The sequence below is a fragment of the Corythoichthys intestinalis genome, chromosome 3 (assembly GCF_030265065.1).
Source record: "Corythoichthys intestinalis isolate RoL2023-P3 chromosome 3, ASM3026506v1, whole genome shotgun sequence".
Classification (NCBI taxonomy): domain Eukaryota; kingdom Metazoa; phylum Chordata; class Actinopteri; order Syngnathiformes; family Syngnathidae; genus Corythoichthys; species Corythoichthys intestinalis.
Window position 1 is genome coordinate 60,383,819 of NC_080397.1, and position 25,326 is coordinate 60,409,144.

General features: G+C 38.7%; 1 protein-coding gene across 2 annotated transcripts in view; it reads left to right on the top strand.

Moving 5' to 3' along the window:
- rasl10a (RAS-like, family 10, member A) overlaps positions 1-24,116 on the top strand; it is a 72,231-nt gene extending 48,115 nt beyond the window's left edge. For both annotated transcript variants that reach the window (XM_057831286.1, XM_057831287.1), the window contains exon 4: positions 15,772-24,116. In XM_057831286.1, the coding sequence (XP_057687269.1) occupies positions 15,772-16,042 (271 nt within the window). In that variant the 3' untranslated portion in view covers positions 16,043-24,116. The remainder of the gene's footprint in view (positions 1-15,771) is intronic.
- Positions 24,117-25,326: the final 1,210 nt, after the last annotated feature.

Here is a 25,326-nt window from a genome sequence, read left to right on the forward strand (position 1 = left end):
TCAAGACCAAAGAGCTGTCAAAGGACACCAGAGACAAAATTGTAGACCTGTACCAGGCTGGGAAGACTCAATCTGCAATAGGTAAAATGCTTGGTGTAAAGAAATCAACTGTGGGAGCAATTATTTAAAAAATGGACGACATACAAGACCACTGATAATCTCCCTCGATCTGGGGCTCCATGCAAGATCTCACCCCGTGGCGTCAAAATGATAACAAGAACGGTGAGCAAAAATCCCAGAACCACACAGGGGGACCTAGTGAATGACCTGCAGAGAGCTGGGACCACAGTAACAAAGGCTACTATCAGTAACACAATGCGCCGCCAGGGACTCAAATCCTGCACTGCCAGACGTGTCCCCCTGCTGAAGCCAGTACACATCCAGGCCTGTCTGCAGTTCGCTACAGAGCAGTTGGATGATCCAGAAGAGGACCGGGAGAATGTGTTATGGTCAGATGAAACCTAAATAGAACTTTTTGGTAGAAACACAGGTTCTCGTGTTTGGAGGAGAAAGAATACTGAATTGCATCCGACGAACACCATACCCACTGTGAAGCCTGGGGCTGGAAACATCATGCTTTGGGGCTGTTTTTCTGCAAAGGGACCAGGATGACTGATCTGTGTAAAGGAAAGAATGAATGGGGCCATGTATCGAGAGATTTTGAGTGAAAATTTCCTTCCATCAGCAAGGGCATTGAAGATGAGACGTGGCTGGGTCTTTCAGCATGACAATGATCCCAAACACACAGCCAGGACAACAAAGGAGTGGCTTTGTAAGAAGTATTTCAAGGTCCTGGAGTGGCCTAGCCAGTCTCCAGATCTCAACCCCATAGAAAATCTGTGGAGGGAGCTGAAAGTCCATGTTGCCCAACGACAGCCCCAAAACATCACTGCTTTAGAGGAGATCTGCATGGAGGAATGGGCCAAAATACCAGCAACAGTGTGTGAAAAGCTTGTAAAGAGTTACAGAAAATGTTTGGCCTCCGTTATTGCCAACAAAGGGTACATAACAAAGTATAGACCCTACTCACCTACGTCACAAAATGGGCGTGTCGCTGTTTCCGGCCGCCATATTGTACCTCTTTTTCAGACCTATTCTCATTGTTTTCTATTAGTCGAGCAAGTTATAGAGCAATTCATGGAAGCCCCGGTGTTATCTGACGCTGTAAACTCATTGGATCCGTTGCATAAAAGGCGTTACGTGGAAAAGCTTCAGTTTATCCATTCGCCAGATCCGTATTTGATGCCTAAATCGATGTTTTTCGACCCGCTGGCTTCGCCTGACATCTGATACCCACACAAAATCAGCCTATTCTCACGAAAGTTTGAAAAACTTTAAGAGCTTGGAGGCTTATAAATGCTACGTTGCTGGTTAGGTGAAACACGTCCTCGTCCACGAAAATTCGGCATGAATCTTGTGCTCGGAAGGTGAGTTACGAAATTTTCAATTGAAAATCTTTTGTTCTTGCTAACATCCACTGTCAAGTCTAATGTATTTCATGTCATTTGTCAATGGAGCTAGGGCTTTTAATGTTTATATGGTTTAGCGATAGCACTAACTACATACATACGTGTATGTTGTCGGCGATTAGCCTAGCAATGATCTTAATTGTGGTTGTCAGCCCGAAACCCTCTAAATATATATTAAATGCATCTTACCAGATATAAAATGACTACTACATAATCTGTGGTAGTCGTTTGGAGCCCAGTTGTCTCGTCGAATTGCAGCAGTCAATCGCGGCCTCCTCTTCGTGTCTCTCGGAATACGGTAAAAATTCAAGTCTCTCCGTCTATCTTCTCTGTTTTTGCAACCGACCGCCACACACGACTTCACCATTTTGAGTATTAATGTTGACGAGCAGTAAAACGTGCAATAATAGGAAGAATTTACGAAGCGCTAATGCATTTCTATGGCGAGTATGCGGACATCATGGCGCGGGGGCGTGGCTGTGACGTCACGTGTGTAGGGTCTATTGAGATAAACTTTTGGTAATGACCAAATACTTATTTTCCACCATGATTTGCAAATAAATTCTTTAAAAATCAAACAATGTGATTTTCTGTTTTTTTTCCACATTCTGTCTCTCATGGTTGAGGTTTACCCATGTTGACAATTACAGGCCTCTCTATTTTCAAGTGGGAGAACTTGCACAATTAGTGGTTGACTAAATACTTATTTGCCCCACTGTATTTCCGTAAAATAAACAATGACTGCCCGTTTTTTGCTTTTAACCAAAAATCTAGACTGTTTTATTATCATATCTATTGTAATTCCGCGTTTTAAGCATTTAATTACAAGAATTTTCAACTAAAAAAAACTCTGTTTCGTGACTGCCACCATGTTGGATTTCACAATACGTCACTTTTTCTTGAAATATTTACGTAAAATAAACAATAACTGCCCGTTTTTTTGCTTTTAACCAAGAACCTAGAATGTTTTACGTTCATATCTATAGAAATTACGCGACTTAAGCATTTCTTTACAAGAATTTTCAACTTAAAAACCTCTGTTTTGTGACGGCCACCATGTTGGATTGCACAATATGTAACTTTTGCTTGAAATATTGACGCAAAATAAACAATAACTGCCCGTTTTTTGTTTTTTTTTGCCTTTTGCCAAAAAACCTCAACTGTTTTACGTTCATATCTATAGAAATTCCGCAATCTAAACATTTATTTACAAGAATTTTGAACTTAAAAAGCTCTTTGTTTTGTGACGGCCACCATGTTGGATTACACAATACGTAATTTTTGCTTGAAATATTTACTGAAAACAAACAATAACTGCCCGTTTTTTGTGTGTTTTTTTTGCTTTAAACCAAGAAGCCTCGACTGTTTTACGTTCATATCTATAGAAATTCCGCAATTTACAAGAATTTTGAACTTAAAAAGCTCTTTGTTTTGTGATGGCCACCATGTTCGATTACACAATACGTAACTTTTGCTTGAAATATTGACGTAAAAATAAACAATAACTGCTTTACTTTCATACCTATAGTAATTCTGCAATTTAAGCATTTTTGTACAAGAATTTTCCACTTAAAAAGCTTTGTTTCGTGACGGCTGCCATGTTGGATTACACAACAAGGAACTTTTGCTTGAAATGTTTACGTAAAATAAACAATAACTACCCGTTTCTTTGCTTTTAACCAAGACCTAGACTGTTTTACGTTCATATCTATAGAAATTCTGCGATTTAAGCATTTATTTACAAGAATTTTCAACTTAAAAAGCTCTTTGTTTCGTGACGGCCGCCATGTTGGATTTTGTATCTCTACACAATAGCGGAATTCAACTTTCAATGCAAATTTTGCTTTTGTTGAGTAAAATTAAGATGATTCTGCATGCTTTCCTCAAGTATTAAGTTTCTGATGAGAAAATCGGGTGATTTATTAGCTATTGAAAACTTGCACACCCAGACAAAAAAAAAAGTTGCTATTTTGGGCAAAAACTTATACAATATGTCAGGGTTGTTCCGATCATGTTTTTTTGCTCCCGATCCGATCCCAATCGTTTTAGTTTGAGTATCCGCCGATCCCGATATTTCCCGATCCGATTGCTTTTTTTTTTGTTTTTTTTTGCTCCCGATTCAAATGAATAAAACTCGGACGAATATATACATTCAACATACAGTACATAAGTACTGTATTTGTTTATTATGAAAGTAAATCCTCAAGATGGCATTTACATTATTAACATTCTTTCTGTGAGAGGGATCCACGGATAGAAAGACTTGTAATTCTTAAAGGATACATGTGACTTTGTATATTGTGACTAAATATTGCCATCTAGTGTATTTGTTGAGCTTTCAGTAAATAATACTGTAGCCGTTTAACTGTTCTGCCCAAATGCAAGATGGGAAGTGCAACCATGACTGTGCGTAGTGGCACCAATTGATATATCTTCTCTGTGTTGGGAAGTAACATAGGGTGTTTAGAAAAAGATCAACTACTACCTTTCTTCCCCACATTGCTTCCCACGATATTTCTAATTGTTGAGGGAGGGATTGTAGGGCTTTAGCCAATTAAAAAATTCACTCTACTCATTTTACGCTTCCTTTTAGCTCTATATATAGGTAAAACGGCGCCATTATAGATGGAATGCGACAATGCGTGAGTGGGCATGCAGCGCATGCGTTACTTGCGTTAAATATTTTAACGTGATTAATTAAAAAAAATTAATTACCGCCGTTAACGCGATAAATTTGATAGCCCTACTTTAAGACAAAACTAAAGACTCTGGATGAGTGTAAGACTTTTTGTCTGTAACGTTAAATGCAATTAGAAAACGATTTAATAAAAAAAATAAAAAAAAAGATTAAAAAAGATTAAAAAAGGCATGTCCGATATTTTTTTGCCAATTCCGATACTTTGAAAATGACGTGATCGGACCCAATCGATCGGGACATCTTTACAATGTGTTAAATATTGCAATTGATCCTGAAAATATAAAAGATTATCTCTGCATTTGGGGATTTTTGTGCATCTAGCATAATATTTGAGAATTTTTTTTAGCCATTTTAAGTTTTATTATACTTGTATAAAGAAATAATTAATAGGGTTTTATTAGGGAATGACTTTGAATTTTTTGATGTCGCTGCTCATGGAGACTCGTATATGCCTAACTGAGGTGCCTGTTTTGGTTTTAGGTCGCTAGCGGCTGTGGTTTTAAAAATATTTGAATTTTAGGTTTTTGAAAATAGGCCCCCTACAGATCAGCCCTGTGTCCCATCAACTGATAGTGTAGTCTATGGTTTAATTTAGACAGAATGCATACTGTCCCCTCATCAGTTTTAAAAATGATTATATTTGTCTTTGTTTAGCCTGCTAGCATAAAGACAATATTGTCACACAACTAGGTACATCTTGGTCCTCTTGCAGATAGTTGTATACAGGCTGTGAAAAGGAGAAAATTGGTGCGATTACCACAATGTGTTTTTCAAGTCATCTAAAAATTTCACCTCAAGGCTGCAAAATTGTTCCGTTAAAGCCTCTTAGCGTGTATTCCTGTGTCGAGCTATCATGCCATCTGTCCCGTCAGATGTGCTAATATGCCAGGTTTTGTCATAAATGAGGCGCACTGTAACAAAGAGAAGGCCTTATTAAGCTCTAAAAGGGGAACAGATAAGTCGTTTGAACTGTCCTTCATGCGCAGTCGGACAACTAATAGAATATGAGACAAATTGTCCGGTAAATTAGAGAATTTTACTGGAACAGTAATTATAGGACCGATATCAAATCTGCCATTCCCAGGGAAAATTATCGAGAGGGTTGTTTTTGAACAGATCCAGGCTTTTATGATACAAAACAATCTTTTTAACTCATTTCAGTCTGGATTTCAGCCACACCACAGCACTAAAACCCGAGTGCTAGAAGTCACTTACAACAAGGGGTGCTGAGGATTTTTTGTTTTTGTTTTTCCCATCCAAAAACTGCTGTTTGTGTCCAAATTTATCATGCTCACTGGTTTTTCTCCATACAACGGCAGTACACACGCATGCTGGATGGTTTACGTACTACTACTAGGCTACTACAAAGACAGCATTCTATTTCACCTACAGTGTGTGTTGGAGTTTTTGGATTGGAAAGAAAAGTGCACGTGTGTTATAATGCAGATCTCCACAGCTAGAGGGCGCAATGACATGAACACATTTAAATTAAATTGCAAATATGTATATCCAACCATAGACTTCACTATCAGTTGATGAGACAACTCCTACATTGCGCCACAGCTTCCCGTAGGGGGCCGGGCCAGGCAGAACGTTGTGGCAGCTTTCAATACGATAACCTCAAACACATGCTGCGTTCCAACTCCGGATTTAGGTGGAAACAGGACGAAGGTTTTTAGTGCTGCAACGATTAATCGATTAACTCGAGAATTCGATTAGAAAAAAAATATTCTAATTAAATTTTGTTGCTTCGAATATTCGTTTAGTTAATATTTTATTTTGAAAGTGTTTGCATTTTGTTTCATTGATCAGGGTGGATACACTGCCCTCTGGTCTGCCTCATTTCATATGGCTGAATCCAACTGCTCCCTGTTAAGACTAGAGATGTCCCGATCTGATATTTGGATCGGACGCCGATATGGGCAAAAAAATGTGCATCGTATTGGATCGGCCGATCCAGTTTTTTTTGAAAATCCGGTCCGGGTTTTCCAGCGCACCGATTTACATAGTCCATTCCAGTTTTTGCTTTGGTTTCCCTAAAATCCGGTCCGCATTTTACGGCACACCTTCAACACACTACATTACTGTCTCCCAATTTACCGAGAGACTTTATCGGTAAAAATGTCAGCTGTGTGGGATAATTTCACCTTAAAGGACGACAAAGACGAAGAGGCAGAGTGCAACATATGCCACAATAAAGTCAAGCGTGGTGTGCTAAAGCTGTAAGAAGTTTTAATACAACCAACTTAATCAAGCATTTAGCCAAATACCACCACAAACAATATAAGAAGTATGTTAAGAAAACTGAAGACAAAAAGAAAGGTCCTACGCAACTAACACTGGCAGAAACTTTTGCTATGCGTGACAAACTGGCACTCGACAGTCCCAAAGCCCAGGGAATAAGAAGAGTCATTGCCAAAGAATTCATTCTGGCTGACGAGCCATTATCTCTCGTGAGTAAAGACGCACCATCGAACACTTAGAACCATGGTACAACATGCCCGGCCGTCATTACATTCTTGAGCGATTCGGCCGTGGAAGATTCGAGAACGATTCACAAATATCCAAATTCCGATTATTGAAATATGTCAAGCAAAGCGGAATTAATACACAGCGCGGTCTTCGGGACGCAATGAGAAACGGACCGCATTGCGTCCCGAGAGTATGACGAGAGCATGCTTGTCATGGACCCGGGTAATGCCAATGCTCGACTCACAGCTTTAGCTCAACTCATGCCGCTGGATAAAAAACACAAGAATACCTGACTGCTGCTGACAGCCGCTACAAACTACGTCAACATCGTTTTACTGTAGATAATAGATATCACATGTATATAGAACTAGATGCAAAATAACAGACTCGACGGAATTAGCAACATTGAAGCATTGAAAACTAGTTGCGTTAGTAAACAGCCGCCATCTTAAAGCAGGAGACTTCCCTAGTAGGCTGTTGTGAACCTTCCAAGTGAACCTAATTAACTTTTTATCTAAAATACTCCTAAATCGGCAAAATCATGACTTGAATCTATCTTCAAAACAGTTTTAAAACTATCACATGTTGAAAGTAGACAGAAGGGGAAATTATGAAATAACGGGAGCAATTTTAACAACTTTAACAGTTGATTCGCAAAATTAAATGAACTGAATGTAGTTTAAAGCTGCTGATACAGAATGGGGACTTGAGTATTTTATTTACTGTTTTAAAATGTTAACTTGATACTGAAATAGTCGTTTATTTAAACCCAAGAGGCTTTTTATACAATTTTTGTAACTAATGCACGAAACATTAAAAGCATCTAATAGCTGGGGGTTGTTTGTGTGTTTTGCTTTTTTAAGACAGTTTAAAATATTATTTGCACGTTTTACTGACTGACTATGCTATTTCTGTTTGTTATTTATAATGCTTTGTGTTTGTCACTGAATAAACAGGTCAGTTTTTTGTTACCAACCGTTGTGTGTTATTCAAACTCACCTAATTCAGCTGGCTCGTTGTTATCAAGAGTACTAAAACCTTTTTCAACATGAGTCTGACAACTAAGTAAGGAGGCTAAATAACTTTAAACTTTAACACATGCTCAGATTGGCCGGTATCGGTATCGGATCGGAAGTGCAAAAACCTGGATCGGGACATCCATGGTTAAGACCAACGTAAGCTACGTTTTAGTTTGAGCTAATGTTTCTTAATGCGTTCGTAAATTAGTTTATAGGCATATTTAGCTGTTTTTTGTGGGAATATGTGTCTGAACCATTTGTTAAAAAGCATTGTAAAAAAACATTAGCATTTTATAGCATTTAAGCCAGCGGACTTTTGCAATGTAAGTTAGGCAATTGTTCTTTTGTCTACATAGATCCTGATTTATTTAAAAAAAAATTTAATACCGTTCGAGGCTCAGCTCAGGTATTTTAATTTTTTATGTTCCTCATCCGATTACTCGATTATTCGACCTAACGAGTTCATCAATTAATCGACTACTAAAATAATGGATAGCTGCAGCCCTAATTTTAGTGCATACAAGCAGGCAGGAGTGTCTCGAGAGTGATTTGGTCGAGGATTCAAGGTAATTATTATATAAAGTAGAACCATGCATGCACTTTGAAATGTGAAAAAAAATGAAAAATGGAAAAAAATGTGCGAAACTTTAGCTTGAAATATTTAGGTAAAATGAATGATAACTGCCCATTTTTTTGCCTTTAACCAAGAATCTAGACCAGGACTCGGAAACTTATGGCTCGCGAGGGCTCTTTTGACGGCTGCATCTGGCTCGCAGACAAATCTTTAATTATTTAAAAGACGAAAAAAATGTTTCGTTATACTCCTTTGCGCATTACACGGAACTGCGACGGTCACCGGTGACTAGAAAGCCGGTTCGCAGTCATTTTAGTGGAAAAGTGACAAACATACAGTGGGGCAAATAAGTATTTAGTCAACCACTAATTGTGCATGCTCTCCTACTTGAAAAGATTAGAGAGGCCTGTTATTGTCAACATGGGTAAACCTCAACCATGAGAGACAGAATGTGGAAAAACAAACAGAAAATCACATTGTTTGATTTTTAAAGAATTTATTTGCAAATCATGGTGGAAAATAAGTATTTGGTCAATACCAAAAGTTCATCTCAATACTTTGTTATGTACCCTTTGTTGGCAATAACAGAGGCCAAACATTTTCTGTAAATCTTCACAAGCTTTTCACACACTGTTGCTGGTATTTTGGCCCATTCCTCCATGCAGATCTCCTCTAGAGCAGTGATGTTTTGGGGCTGTCGTTGGGCAACACAGACTATGCTGCCATTGCAGATTTATGGCACATTAAGCCCCTGAACTATTTTTAATTTTTCCGTTTTACCCTGGAAACCCCTGTTTCCAGACGTCGCGCAACCGCTTTTGTTTCAACCCAGCCATAAAACAAAGGTAATTAATTATATTTATTATTCAAAATGTCTGTCATTTTTAGCATGGAATCATTAATTGATGTCTAATATTTCGTTGTAAAAAAAAAAAACAAAAAACGACTTTAACAAATTATACACTCGCATATTTTAAACTTTTAAACAAATGACGTCACAATGAAAAAAATGGCGTCCGTAAAAAAGTCACGGATATCTACCTCATAACTATCGCTTAATTGTATTTTTTTGTTTCTTTCGCATTTTCTCCAATATGTTAGATGATAAATAATCGGTCCAAACAAAGAAAAATTGGGAAAAAAAAGATTTAAAAGGGTAAATATATGGAAAAAAACATCTCGACCACTCCTTGATGTCTGCGATTTCTGCGTTGCGACCCTTGTTATATTACCATGTTTTACCCATAAAATCCCCCCAAAATCCAGCTGTGGCCATTCACAGCTGTGACTTGACACTCAGTGATACATGCTAAATGGAGTTTTTGGATCGAAACAAGGTAAGTACGCGATAATATCTCGTTAAAGTCATGGCGTCTGTAATTCTGCTCTCGCGTGTTCTCACCTCCAGATAGGGTTTTGCTGTATAAAAAACATTTAAAAAAAAAAAAAAAAAAAGCACTCCTGTTCAAAATTTTTCTTCACCCAGAAAATTGAGATTTTAAGCTTCCCAATGATGTATCACACAAGCATATAGGACAATTTTGAAAGTTGGCCAAATTGAGGGTTTCAGAGCGGAACTTCAAGTCACCTGAGTGATTTCCGCCATATATTTTTCTTTGATATTTAAAAAAAAAAAAAAACTTCCAAATCACAGACATGTTGCCTGTGAGCCAGTAGCTTTAGCGAGACATCGTCAGCCAGCGTGTTGCCCGTTTTGATTACATCATAAAACAAGAGTACTAAGGTTCTTCACACTATTATGTGGTAAACTTTCGGTCTTCGAAACCAAAAACCGAAAATGCATTTGTAGCGGCCGATAGTTTTCGGTGCCAAATTTATGGTCACATCTCTAATTTTTACTAGGGCTGTCAAACGGTTAAAATTTTTAATCGAGTTAATTACAGCTTAAAAATTAATTAATCGTAAATAATCGCAATTCAAACCATCTATTAAATATGCCATATTTTTCTGTAAATTATTGTTGGAATGGAAAGATAAGACACAAGATGGATATATACATACAACATACGGTACATAAGTACTGTATTTGTTTATTATAACAATAAATCCACAACATAGCGTTAACATTATTAACATTCTGTTAAAGCGATCCATGGATAGAAAGACTTGTAGTTCTTAAAAGATAAATGTTAGTACAAGTTATAGAAATTTTACATTAAAATCCCTCTTAATGTTTTCGTTTTAATAAAATTTGTAAAAATTTCAATCAAAAAATAAACTAGTAGCCCGCCACTGTTGATGTCTATAATTACACAATGCTCATGGGTACTTAAGCCCATAAAATCAGTCGCACCCAAGCGCCAGCAGAGGGCGACAAAACTCCAAAAAGCACAAGTAACAAGTTGGCATTGCACTGTGCTGTCATTTTAATCTGTTTGAGCGCGGCATGTGCGTTAATTGCATCAAATATTTTAACGTGATTAATTTAAAAAATTAATTACTGCCCGTTAACGCGATAATTTTGACAGCCCTAATTTTTACATTGAACAAGGTGAACTAAATGAACCAGATGTTATTTAATTATTAGACCAATTATAATATTTTCTTGGATTCTGGCATGAGATGAATTAAGATGTGATTGGACATGTCAGAGCAAACACTACTCTTTCTTACAATGAAAGAATCTTGAAAACCCAAAATGAGCAATTACAGACTGGAAGGAGCTCAAATTGAGAAATTTTTGTGACTGGCACAAAATAAGGTTGCTCCGCAAGATCAATAAAAGAGGCAGCTTTGAGGCAAGTTGAAGAAATAAAATTCTTTGCTCATCTATATCTTTTACAGAGATCATGACTCCAAGTAAGGAGATGAAATTGAGACACATTTGAGATCGACACAAGTACTTAGTTGTCTCTTGGTGAGATCGTGAAAGGAGACAACTGTGAGACTTTATTGAAAAATCGTGGCAGCAAGACCTTCTCATGTAATGCTCACTATGAGACTTACTTCTCATGAGTCAAATTTGAGAAAACTGAGAAAACCACTCTGGTCTCAATTATTGCTGATTCATTTCTCAGAGATGTAAATGAGACATGAACAAGATCTCATCTTCAATTTTGCTTTGCTATGGGCTTGAATCCATTTTTGGAGACTCCGTGGGTTCCTCTGGTTTGATTTTGCAGTTCAGGAAACTGGTCTTTATATTAGGGCTGTCAAAATTATCACGTTAACGGGCGGTAATTAATTTTTTAAATTAATCACATTAAAATATTTGACGCAATTAACTAGAGCTGAAACGAATACTCGAGCAACTCGAGTTTAAAAACTGATCCGAGTAATTTTATTCACCTTGAGGAATCGTTTAATTTTGCCAGCTCTATGCGTCGCGTTTTGCCCGGACTACTTTTAATGCGGGACAACGTGCTGACGTCACGTGCATAGAGGAAGAAGCAATAAAAAAAACTTACCGCAGCCGACAGCCGCTACAAACTACGCCGACGTTGCTAAAAATTACGCCCGCATGATGATAGTCTGGTAGCAGGTAGTGTCCGATGCGTCTCATAGATATCACATGCATTTAGGACCAGATGCGAAATGACAGACTCGGCCGCGTCTGCGCAGCGTTAGGAAACAGCCGCCATTTTTAAGCAGTAGACTTCTCATAGCTAATAAATATAGCGTTACTGTCACTCGTTCACGTAACGTTACCCCTTCGGAGGGCTAGGTTTCTATTGATTATGACCACTGTCGATGCGTGGCTAACGTGTCTTACATACAGACTTTATTTAATCTGTAAAAATACAGCGCTGTAGAGTGATGAGGGTGTAAAATAAAAACTCAATAATGCGAACTGTCAATTTTAACTCAGTAGTCATTGCTGAATAAAACACCAAGTAGCACTGGTCCCTAATGTGCTCCAATACAGCAAGTATCATACATTTATTTTGAACACTGCAAAAACTCAAAATCCTATCAGTACTTACAGTTTAGACTAATTTAAAACTTAACTAGAACTTAAAAATAGCTTGACACAAATGGAAATTAAATTGAAACACGTGGGAAAAACACGTAGCTTTCAAGTGATGTGTGTTATCAAGCGTAATTACATTTTTAGGTAAGAAATATGTTGTTTTTTTCATAAGATCTAGAAGTTTTTTGAGTGAAAGCAGTGAATTTTTTTTCTAGTCACATCTTAGATGCAATTGTTGACTGTTTTCAACAATGTACATCGGAAATAAAGACATTGATTGACTGAAAATGGTTCAATATTGGATTAAATGTCTTTTTTTCTCATGTATATTTATAATTGCTCTTTACCTAAAAAAAAGTTTTATCCGATTACTCGATTAATTGATAGAATTTTCAGTCGATTACTCGCTGCAGCCCTACAATTAACGCACATGCCCCGCTCAAACAGATTAAAATGACAGCAAAGTGCAATGCCAACTTGTTTATAAATGATTTATTGTTGATTTGTGAAGTATTTGTTAACAGTTTGTTAACTATTTACAGGGTGTTTCAATATGATTGACCCCATTCTAAATGCCCATGCTAGTTGATTGATCTTAATAAAACTATGTACACTCTATGTTGAAGGTCATAAGGTTTATTGGTTAAATATACAAAGAAAAGTACAAATATTTGTTGGTTCTATGGTAGATTTTCATAAATGTGCAACATGAGTGCTGCCTGCAAAATGCCTTATCAAAATGCCTTTTCTTTTGAAGTGAACGGCATTTCTTAACCTGAAAAGATAGAAATGCCAACCGTTACACACAAAAACTTGAAACATTTCTACACAAACTGTGTTTCAGGTTAAGAACACCCTGTAAATGCTTAACAAACTGTTAACAAATACTTCACAAATCAACAATGCATCATTTATCATCAGTTTACTAATGATCTATTAACTAGTAAAACAGATAGTTATTATAAAGTGTTACCATTACTTGTGTTTTTGGAGTTTTGTCGCCCTCTGCTGGCGCTTGGGTCGGCTGATTTTTTTTGGGTTTAAAGAGCATACGACACGAGAAAAAAAGTCTTAAATGGCATTATTATGTGAATTAGAATCATATTTTGAGACGATTCGACTATATACAACAATTTAACAAAGCACAGATGACGAGAAATTAGCCTTTTAATCTGCCAGTTAGCCACGCCTACCATTATAGAGCTTTAGCGTCCCCAACAGGTGGATGACGTCAGCGGTAGACTGGGCTCATCGATTTTACTATTCAGCCCATTGAGGGGGAATTATTCAGAACGAGGAAAACGCGACGAAGAAAGCCGCCAAATGTCATTGTTTCAGTCTCTCTACTCCAATATTTTTACAGGATATTCTTTTTATCCAAGTATTTTTCCCCAATAGCAATATAAATGGCTTGAGAAGGACCAGTCAGCCTGTCGAGGGGGAGCTATTCACAATGAGGAAAACGCGACGAAGAGAGCGGCAAAATGTCATTGTTTCTGTCTCTTTACATCAATATTTTTACACAATATTCTTTTTATCCAAGTATTTTCCCCAATTGCTAAATAAATGGCATGGTCATGACAAATAACAGTCTTGTGCTGAATGGAATATGAAATAATAAAAATGCATTTATTCAGGACGACATGGCAAAATTACTCCATAATGGTCAAAACTGTCGACTTCACCTTTACTGTCGCACCTCCCGAACTATATTTTATGACACCTAAATCGGACATATGTCATTTCCCTTCCCCGGCTTCGAGAATGTAAACAAACCAGAAGGCGTGACAGCTAGCCGACATGCTAACCCGAACCGAGTGATGTTTCAAAGTCTTCAAAGCGGAAAATCACACATAAGTATCCTGGATTATTTGACATGACGACCCGGTTGTCTATTGTCGTCGTGGATCGGCAAACCGCCCGGCGGAGAGCAATTTACAGTTCGTTCCCCGGAGGAGGGTGGCTGGAGTTGTTGTGCAGCTAACGGGCTGCTAATGACCATTAGGACAGCTTTTTACATGCCTATCAATGATCAAACGTAAGTAGTCCTTCATTTAAAGGAAGTTTGTAGTGTTTACTTTGTAATCGCTGGATTCGTATTTGACATAATACTAAACAAGATGTTTACTCACGTCCTCGTAAGTCCAATGGTCCCACAGTAAATATCCACAGTGAATGGGAACCTTTTGAAACTCCAAAAAGGCGCATACGCCTCTCCCTCATACAGAATGATTTTTCTGCAGCCGTTTGGCTGGCGTGATGCGAAAAATAAACGTATTAATCCGCAATTTACAGTTCGTTCCCCGGAGGAGGGTGGCTGGAGCTAACACAGCTAACGTGCTGCTGCTAATGCATTAGGAGAGCTTTTTACATGCCTATCAATGATCAAACGTAAGTAGTCCTTCATTTAAAGGAAGTTTGTAGTGTTTACTTTGTAATCGCTGTATTCGTATTTGACATAATACAAAACAAGATGTTTACTCACTTCCTCGTAAGTCCAATGGTCCCACGGTAAATATCCACGGTGAATGGGAACCTTTTGAAACTCCAAAAAGGCGCATACGCCTCTCCCTCATACAGAATGATTTTTCTGCAGCCGTTTGGCTGGCGTGATGCGAAAAATAAACGTATTAATCCGCAAAATCAGCTGAATCCTTCGTCCTCATACACAACAGTACACTGTAGCGTGAAGAGGACGTCTTCTACCGTACACGTCACAGCGCCCTCCTCCTCAATGCAAGACCGAAGCCGGAAGTCACTCATTTTCCTGGCGCGGGATTCAAAAAACTAAATAAATATAGCGATCGCTTCCACACACATCCAAGCGGTCCATATCATTCAGGAGCATAAAATACCGCGTGTATTATGAAATAAACATGCTTTTTCGTGTCACAGGCACTTTAAGCACCCATTAACATTGTGTAATTATTGACATCAACAATGGCGGGCTACTAGTTTATTTTTTGATTGAAAATTTTACAAACTTTATTAAAACGAAAACATTAAGAGGGGATTTAATATAAAATGTCTATAACTTGTACTAACATTTATCTTTTAAGAACTACAAGTCTTTCTATCTATGGATCGCTTTAACAGAATGTTAATAATGTTAATGCCATCTTATTGATTCATTGTTATAATAAACAAATACAGTACTTATGTACCGTATGTTGAATGTATATATCCGTCTTGTCTTTCCATTCCAACAATAATTTACAGAAAAATATGGCATATTTTATAGATGGTTTGAATTGCGATTAATTACGATTAATTAATTTTTAAGCTGTAATTAACTCGATTAAAAATTTTAATCGTTTGACAGCCCTACTTTATATTTTTAAAGAATTGTTTTTTCATGGCACTTATAAAAGCTTTATAAACACACATCGCCCTCACAAATTCATGCCCACCACTGACTTGCCATTTCTTTCCTCACTCCATATTGCTTGTAAGCTGCACAGAGTAGTGGGAGCCCCCACCCCTCCCCTCTCCAGGGCCCATGAGCTCGCCAATCCGCCCCCTCACACCCTAGAAGAAAGGCAGGCAAAGCTGCAAATAGCTCATCTTGCAAGCACCCACATGCTAACGATGTGTGTCAACCTTTGCAGGGAAGGCAGCAGCAGCGAGGTGCCCATTCTGGTAGTGGGCAATAAGAGAGACCTGCAGCGGCAGCGCTTCATGCCTCGCAGGGCGGTGTCAGTTCTGGTCAAGAAGACGTGGAAGTGCGGCTACGTGGAATGCTCGGCCAAGTTCAACTGGCACGTCGTTCTGCTTTTCAAGGAGCTGCTGGGCATCGCCGTGGCACGAGGCCTACGGCAGAATCACACTTCCATCCGCCTGCAAGGGGCACTGCAGAGGAACCGCTGCACCGTCATGTGACCCTCAGCGGAGGGGGGCAAAGGACCTCTTGATCTAAATGGCTGGAAATTCAATACCCTGTGGCCTCCTGCTTTACTGAGCTGATTTTTCCTAATGAGAATTATTAGAAGCTGCGCTTTCAACATTACATTAACAACCAACTGCTTCTGAGTTTTAATTTTGCTGTTCACTTTCATAGAAGTAAGAGCGGAGTCAACATGACACAACAAGGCCTTATTGCCTTTATATTGCACAGACACTTACAGTAGGTGTCTGAATTCTTACTTGGCTTAGTGAGGGTTTAGAAGGAAAGTATTTTTGCGAGATTCAAAAGAGAGAAGCAGCAATATTGGTTGAGTCTTCCTTCTGAATATGTTAGAGGTGACAACTGAACAAAAAGAGCTTTTTTCAGAGCTAGAATAGTATATGGTGGTACCTCTACTTACGAAATTAATTGGCTCTGAAAGTCGTTTTCTTAACTTGAAAATTCTGTTAGTGGAGACACGTTTTCCATGTACAATGGTATGAAAAAGTAGCTGAACTAGGGTTGTTCTGATCATGGTTTTTTTGCTCCCGATCCGATCGTTTTAGTTTGAGTATCTGCCGATCCTAATATTTCCCGATCCGATTACTTTTTTTTTTGCTCCCGATTCAATTCCAATCATTCCCGATAATTTTTCCCGATCATATACATTTTGGCAGTGCATTAAGAAAAAAATGAATAAAACTCGGACGAATATATATACATTCAACGTACAGTACATAAGTACTATATTTGTTTATTATGACAATAAATCCTCAAGATGGCATTTACATTATTAACATTTTTTCTGTGAGAGGGATCCACGGATAGAAAGACTTGTAATTTTTAAGGATAAATGTGACTTTGTATATTGTGACTAAATAATGACATCTAGTGGATTTGTTGAGCTTTCAGTACTCTAGCCATTTAACTTTTCTGCCCAAATGCACGATGGGAAGTGCAACCATGACTGTGCATATTAGTACCAATTGCTATATCTTCTCTGCATTGGGAAATAACATAGGGTGTTAAGAAAAAGAACACTTACTACCTTTCTTCCCCACATTCCTTTCCACGATATTTCTAATCATAGGGAGAGGGAATGTAAGGCTTCAGCCAATTAAAAAAAGGCTCCGAAGGCTGCCAAAATTCTCTCTACTCATTTTACGCTGCCTATTAGCTCTATATATAGGTAAAACGGCGCCTTTACAGATTGAACGCGACAATGCGTGAGTGGGTCGTGCAGCACATGCGTTAATTGCGTTAAATATTTTAACGTGATAAATTTTTTTAAAAATTAATTTTGGCCGTTAACGGGATAAATTTAATAACCCTACCTTAAGCCTAAACTGAAGACTCTGGATGAGTGTAACATATTATGTCTGTAACGTTTAATACAATTAGAAAACGATTTAATTTAAAAAAAAAAATATATATATATATATATATATATATATTTATATATATATATATATATATGTATATATATTAGGGCTGTCAAACGATTAAAATTTTTAATCGAGTTAATTACAGCTTAAAAATTAATCGTATTTATTAATCGCAATTAATCGCAATTCAAACCGTCTATAAAATATGCCATATTTTTCTGTAAATTATATATATATATTCTGTAAAATAAATTGGGCGGCACAGTGGCTAAGTGGTTAGCACGTCTGCCTCACAGTTCTGAGATCAAGGGTTCAATCCCGGGCTTTGGCTTTCCTGTGTGGAGTTTGCATGTTCTCCCCGTGCCTGCGTGGGTTTCCTCCGGGAACTCCGGTTTCCTCCCACATCCCAAAAACATGCATCTTAGGCTGATTGAACACTCTAAATTGTCAGTAGGTATGAGTGTGTGCGTGAATGGTTGTATGTCTCCTTGTGCCCTGCGATTGGCTGGCAACCAGTTCAGGGTGTCCCCTGCCTACTGCCCGTAGTTAGCTGGGATAGGCTCCAGCACCTCCGCGACCCTCGTGAGGAAAAAAGCGGCATGGAAAATGAATGAATGAATAAAATAAATTGTTGGAAAGATAAGACACAAGATGAATATATACATTCAACATACGGTACATAAGGACTGTAGTGGGCATTTCACTCTACTGTCATTTAAATCTGTCTATGCTGTCCTCACTCCGAAGCGTCTACTTTTTCCAAAGCTAGACAGCTAGTGAACGACGCCTTAATAATCAGACTTCTTCCTTTTTCATCTGATTTATTAAGAAAATGGCCTCAAACCATTGTCCTCTTTAGACCGTCCTAAAACTACACATAAAAAAAAAGTACACAAGCATTGCATTAGCAACAACGTTAGCTTAGCACGCTATACAGGTTCACTAAACATAAACAAAAAGCGTCTCATACAAAAAATATAACATTTCGCTTACTAACATAATATGTACATTCTTTACAACAACCATACTTACGGAAAAATCTTGTCCAAGGATCATATAAGCACAACCTTATCAGCCCGAGACGTCGTGCAGCCATAATGAACTGGTAAGAAAACAATAAACCATGTCGCAAAGCGACCACAAGAGTTCGCTGTTGGACAGCATAAAAAGCTTTGCTGTAAAACCTACCAAAAGGCAGAATACTTTCTGAGCGGGACATGTGCGTTAATTGCGTCAAATATTTTAACGTGATTAATTAAAAAAATTAATTCCGCGCGTTAACACGATAATTTTGATAGCCCTAATATATATACATATACATATATATATATATATATTTAAAAAAGGCATGTCCGATATTTTTTTGCCGATTCCGATACTTTAAAAATGACGTGATCGGACCCGATCGATCGGGACATCTCTACTTACGAACTTAATTGGTTCTGGAAGTCGTTTTCTTAACTTGAAACTTCTGTAAGTAGAGACGCGTTTCCCATGTACAATGGTATGAAAAAGTATCTGAACCTTTTGGAATTTCTCACATTTCTGCATAAAATCACCAAATGTAATCAGATCTTTGTCAAAATCACACAGATGTAAAAACAGTGTCTGCTTTAACTAAAACCAAACATTTATAGGTTTTCATAATTTAATGAGGATAGCATGCAAGCAATGACAGAAGGGGGGGGGGGGAATAAGTAAGTGAACCCTCTGCCTAAGGAGACTTAAAGAGCAATTGAAACCAATTTTTACCAAACAATTTAAGTGGTTTAAAGCTGCCCTGCCCACTATAAAACACACACCTGCTAAGAATTTTCTTGATGAGAAGCATTGTCTGATATGCATCATTGCTCGGTCAAAAGAGCTGTCTGAAGACCTGCGATCAAGGATTGTTGATTTGTATGAAGCTGGGAAAGGATACAAAACTATCTCTAAAAGTCTGGATGTTCATCAGTCAGACAAGTTGTCTACGAATGGAGAGAGTTTGGCACTGTTGCTTCTCTCCTTAGGGGTGGCCATCCACCAAAGATGATGCCAAGAGTTCAGCGCAGAATACTCAGAGAGGTTAAAAAGAAACCCTACAGTGTCTGCTAAAGACTTACAGAAATCACTGGCACATTCCAATATCTCTGTGCACACATCAACTACATGTAAAACTATGGCCAAGAATGGTGTTCATGGGAGGACTCCACGGAGGAAGCCACTGCTGTCTTGAACACTCCACAGAAGTTTTGGCAAAATATTTTGTGGACTGATGAAACCAAAGTTGAATTGTTTGGGAGTAAAACACAATGTTATGTGTGGAGGAAAAATGGAACAGCTCACCGATATCAGCACCTCATCCCCACTGTGAAGCACGGTTGAGGGAGCATCATGATTTGTGGCTGTTTTGCTACCTCAGGGCCTGGACAACTTGCAATCATTAATGGAAGAATGAAATTAAACGTTTTGCAGGAAAACCTGAGGCCGCCTGTCAGACAGTTGATGCTACAAAGAGGATGGGTGCTGCAACAAGACAATCATCCAAAACACAGAAGTAAATCAACTTCAGAATGGTTTCAGAAGAACAAAATCCACGTTCTGGCGTGGCCAAGTCAAGGCCCAGACTTGAACCCCATTGAGATGCTATGGCATGACCTAAAGACAGCGATTCATGCTAGAAATCCCAGAAATCTGACTGAACTACAGCAGTTTTGTAGAGAAGAATGGGCCAAGATTAGTCCTGATCCATTTGCCGGACTGATCTGCAGCTACAGGAAGCGTCTGGTTGAAGTTACTCCTGCCAAAGGGGGGGCCACAAAATATTAAATGTGATGCTTCACTGACTCATTATTCCCCCTCCTGTCATTATTTGCATATTATCCTCAATAAAATATTAAAACCTATAAATGTTTGGGGGGTTTTAGTTAAAGCAGACACTGTTTTTTCACTCTGTGTGATTTTGACAAAGATCAGATTACATTTGATGGTGGTTTTATGCAGAAATGTGAGAAATTCCAAAAGGTTCAGATACTTTATCATACCACTGTAAATGCCCTAATCAGTTCAAAGCCCCCCAAAATTCAGACAAAAATCTTTTATAATGCATAAAAATGCATGTAACAAATACGTTACAATTAAAGTAATGCACATTTAACATAGAATCAGAGTTGTGCATATGTAAGAAAAAATAAATAACAGAACAAACAAAAACACAATAAAGAATAAAAATTAATACACTCGTGAAAAGCTGTCGGAACACGAGGGGCGAATGAAGAGGACGCTGGGATACACACATACACATACAGTAGAGGTCCCTTTTAGCCAATTGGATGCCAGGGATGCTAGACATTAGCCAATGGCAGAGCAGCTATAAATATGTTACGTTCCAGTAAATTTTTGCCTTTCATATCCTGAAATTTCTTTCATAACAAGAGGCAATATTTTCCCGTTGAGGCGTGTCTTAACCTGAAAATTCTGTATATACAGACATTCATAAGTCGAGGTACCACTATATTTCTAGATCAGTGGTTCTTAACCTTGCTAGAGGTACCGAACCCCACAAATTTCACATGTGGATTCAACGAAACCTACGAAATTAGATAATAAAGCCATTTTTTCAAATTCAAAACCAATATATCTAAGCTAGTGAGCTAATAATTCAGCAAATTCCCGTTCAAAATTCTTCTCATTGTTTTATAAACAGTTCAAAATTTGAGACCACGCTGCCCATTGGTCTGTTGTATTCCTTCATACCAAGTGTGTGTCAACCTTCCACTGAGCAAACCAGTTGCTCCTCCCATCAGTTCGAGGACTACCAGTTAAAAGAAATGTAAATCGGGAGAAAAACAGTCCAAAACCTGGTCTAAAAAGCCACTTTGCACAGATTTAATGACAGTACGAAAATAGGGCTCTGCGTTTCTTTATTTATGGCGAACCCCTGGGTTTCGATCTAACCCAGGTTAAGAACCACTGTTCTAGATTAAGTAAGGTAGCGTAACCTGTCCCCAACAACTGACATTTTCTTTCTTTCCTGTCCATTCCGATGATGTTTGTTTAGGCGAAAGGTATTGTATAGTTGTCATGCTGCGGAAAATGCTGCAGTCCCTTATCGTGATGTACTGTAGGACCCCAATCCCTACCCTACCCTTTTTCATAACCCCCCCCCTACTCAGTGGCTCATTCTGGTGAATATATTAACGCAAGAAAAGGGGGGGACCTGCAGGAGGTTGCGGAGTCTGCGATGAAGCATGCATGCGGGTTTTGGTTTGTGCAAGTGTGTGTGTGTTCTTGAGGGAAAAAAATACGGGGCATGCTGGATCGCTGACATTTGAGCAAGCAAAAGGACAAAAAGAACAAATGAGAAACAGATGTGGGATTCTTTGGATTAGCGAGCAATAAAAATTCCACCTGACTGAAGGAGACTGTGCAGGTAGTCCCGGGTTACGAACGGCGCTACGCTGGCAATGGAACCAGAATTTCAGCGTAAATTGGAATTAACCTTTTAAAAATTCAAATAACGATCAAAAAAAGTCCAAAAGTATTGTATTTTGTTTAATGGTGGAGGATACACTGCCCTCTGGTGGCAGCATTGGGTCTGGCTGGACTGTCGTTTCATAATGCTTCCCTACAGGAGCACTCTGACGTCTCACATGGATAAAGGATAGCGGCGCTCTGGTTCGTCACACATAAGACTGTAAGTTGTTTCAGCTAATATACGATGTTTGTGTATGCATTTGTAATTAAGTTCACAGCTCTAGTTTGTGGAGTTACGTGTGAGCGATTTGCTATGAGAATTGTAAATACGTTAGCATGCATAGCATTTAAGCTAGCGGACTTTTGTGAGGAAAATTAGGCTAATTTAATCGACTGAATTTACATAGTGATCAGACTTGAAGGAATCTGACCTTTCAGCCAGATTGCCGGAATCACGCTAGCGCAATTCCAACGACCCGGGCAGGTGGGGAATCCGACAACCCGGCCAAAAGGCCAAACGCCGCGCGTTCACCTTAGTTTTAAACCCTTGTACTGACTCCGTTTTAAAAGCTGGAAAAAGGCTTCGATAGACAAGTAACAATTTATTCTGAGTCGACAGCAATGATACAGCACAGAGAGACCCAGCGGAGGATCCAAGGTCATCATATCACAAGTCACCAAAAAATTTCTGAGAAAAATGAACACGATTAATTAAACATTCAGTCTTTTAAAGGATCTGGTGAGGCGGGTTGTGGTCCAGAAGAAGGGTGTGTTTGGGCGTTGTTTAGGACTATTTTCTGTTTGTGGATTGGACAAGAGGATTCGGATGTTACTGTTGTCAGAGCGAAGAGAGATAAGGATTTTGTCATCCTGATTGTTCACTTCTCGGTCGCGGGTTCCTCCATATCAGATGTTCCTTGTGGCAAGACAAGATGTCCGCCCATTTGTTCTGGACTGTCCGGAAGAGCTGATTGCGGGATTTGGTGGTGCAAACGTGGGCTTGTAGATGTCTTGCCTATCACCTGGTTGTCAGCGTCAATTTTGCTCAGTCAGCTGCATGACGCAGGCGTTCGGCTTCCATGGTCAGAAGGCGTCCTGTATCTGTTCTGCCTTATCTGCCCGTTGTCTTGGCTCTTCAAATCCTAATCATAGCAAGTCCAACTGTTCATAAGATCAAATATATTCTGCTTCTTTTTTCTTAAACTGATATAAATGCTATTTATCTTATATTGGGTATTCAAGAGTAATATAGTCAAACAGTAAATACGAGAAAAGATACTGTTCCTTTCATACTCGATGGACATTAGTAAAAAGCTTCAAAAAGCACAATTTATTTGTTTGCTGTCTGTAAAGCCGAAAAACTTCACGTTTAGTGAAGACAGAACAGGTCATGTTGATAAAGTAAAGTAAAAAGTAAGATACTGTGAGGTACAATTAGGTACTGTTTGTGCGACAAAAACAATGACTTGGGACAAAATGGCGGACGAGACTCTGGCGTCGCAAAGTCCAAATCGCGTAAGTCGAGTACGTCGTAACCCGGGGACTACCTATATTGTGTTAGAAACAGTCGATTAAACCCATCCACACATCGAAATGCTGCAGTAGTGCTCCAGAACGTCTACCAAACACCACAGACAACTAACAAAGCTTTCCTACCAGGATCTTTCCAGTAAATGACAACGTGGGTTTTTACAGTTTGTGACTATAGCTGCACTGAAACTTAGATGACTTGTTCACTGAACATTACAATACATGTAACTAAGAGGGATTTCTAGAGTCATTGACTTGCATGCTATTGTTGGCACTAGATCCAACTGGTCAGGTTTTACTTGCACTGATGTGAAAATGTGATATTGTGTTTGATTTCAATTTATTTTTTTGTACCACATGGTTGTCTGGCTGTGATTTTGAGCTGCGGAGTGGAGTGATTGTTTTACACTGGCATGTGGGAGCACAAGCTTGTGGTGTAGTGCTGGTCCACCTTTCAGGTTGGATTTCTGTATTGGTATTTTTTTTGTTTGTTTGAAATCTAAAAACATGTAGCAGCAAGTGTGTGTAGCATGAAATCTCATCAGATTGTCTGTGTTTCCAAACAAAAAGGGCTACATTTTTTAAACAAACTTGTATTTGTTTTATGATGCTAGTATTGTGATGTTTTGACATGATGAATTAAATGCATTTGGGAACAGTTAACTTTTTTAAGTGTTTTGTGTGTGGCACCTCGCTGTAGCAACATTTTGTCAATACTGCCATCTAGTGTACAAATCCCAATTGCGTTCACTGAAAATCATGTTTCAGCAGGTGTGTTTCTTATAAGAAAACATGAGGAAAAAATGTGTTTCATCAGGATCTATCTTATCTAGGTTTACCCACCAGAGTGGGCCCTAAGAAATCTTGAGGGGGCACCCCCAATGCAGGCTTTTTTTTTTTTTTTTTTACCCTCTGCATTTTTCCGGGCTTGGGACTGGCGCAAGTAGGACACTGGCTTGTGTCCCGTTGAGGCTGCATTAATTTTTAAAAAAAATTTTCATCTATCTACTTATTCTCGCAGTCGGCGTGATGTCACAATGACGTCATCTCGCATAGCAACGTGTCGACATTTTGAGATGGGGGCACGCACAGGTAAACATCCGTAGACAAACGTTGTCTGAAATTCATATATTTCAGCTGTGTTTTGAGTCTTTTTTTCATAAAAACGTCTTAAACATGACTGATTATTATCACGAGTCACTGCCAACAGACGCGAGGAGGCGATACAATTTAAAATTAGCGTGTATTAGCCTGCAAATCTGCTCATACAAAGTCGCAGCTAATAGCTCGATAAACAATCCAAAGGAAATGCCTGCAGTGGAGTTCGGAAACATCTACAAATACCTCATGAAGTCACCCAGTAAACTGACCCTTATCAATTACGTGGAATATGTAGAGTGGAACTAAGAAAACCGGTAGTACACAGGGGCAAACAAGTATTTAGTCAACCACTAATTGGGCAAGTTCTCCCACTTGAAAATAACATGTGTAAACCTCAACCATGAGAGACAGAATGTGAAAAAAAAACAACAGAAAATCACATTGTTTGATTTTAAAAGAATTTATTCGCAAATCATGGTGGAAAATAAGTATTTGGTCATTACCAAAAGTTCATCTCAATACTTTGTTATGTACCCTTTGTTGGCAATAACGGAGGCCAAACGTTTTCTGTAACTCTTCACAAGCTTTTCAGACACTGTTGCTGGTATTTTGGCCCATCCCTCCATGCAGATCTACTCTAGAGCAGTGATGTTTTGGGGCTGTCGTTGGGCAACACGGACTTTCAACTCCCTCCTCACCCCGTGGTGCCAAAATAATAACGAGAACAGTGAGCAAAAATCCCAGAACCACACGGGGGGACCTAGTGAATCACCTACAGAGAGCTGGGACCACAGTAACAAAGGCTACTA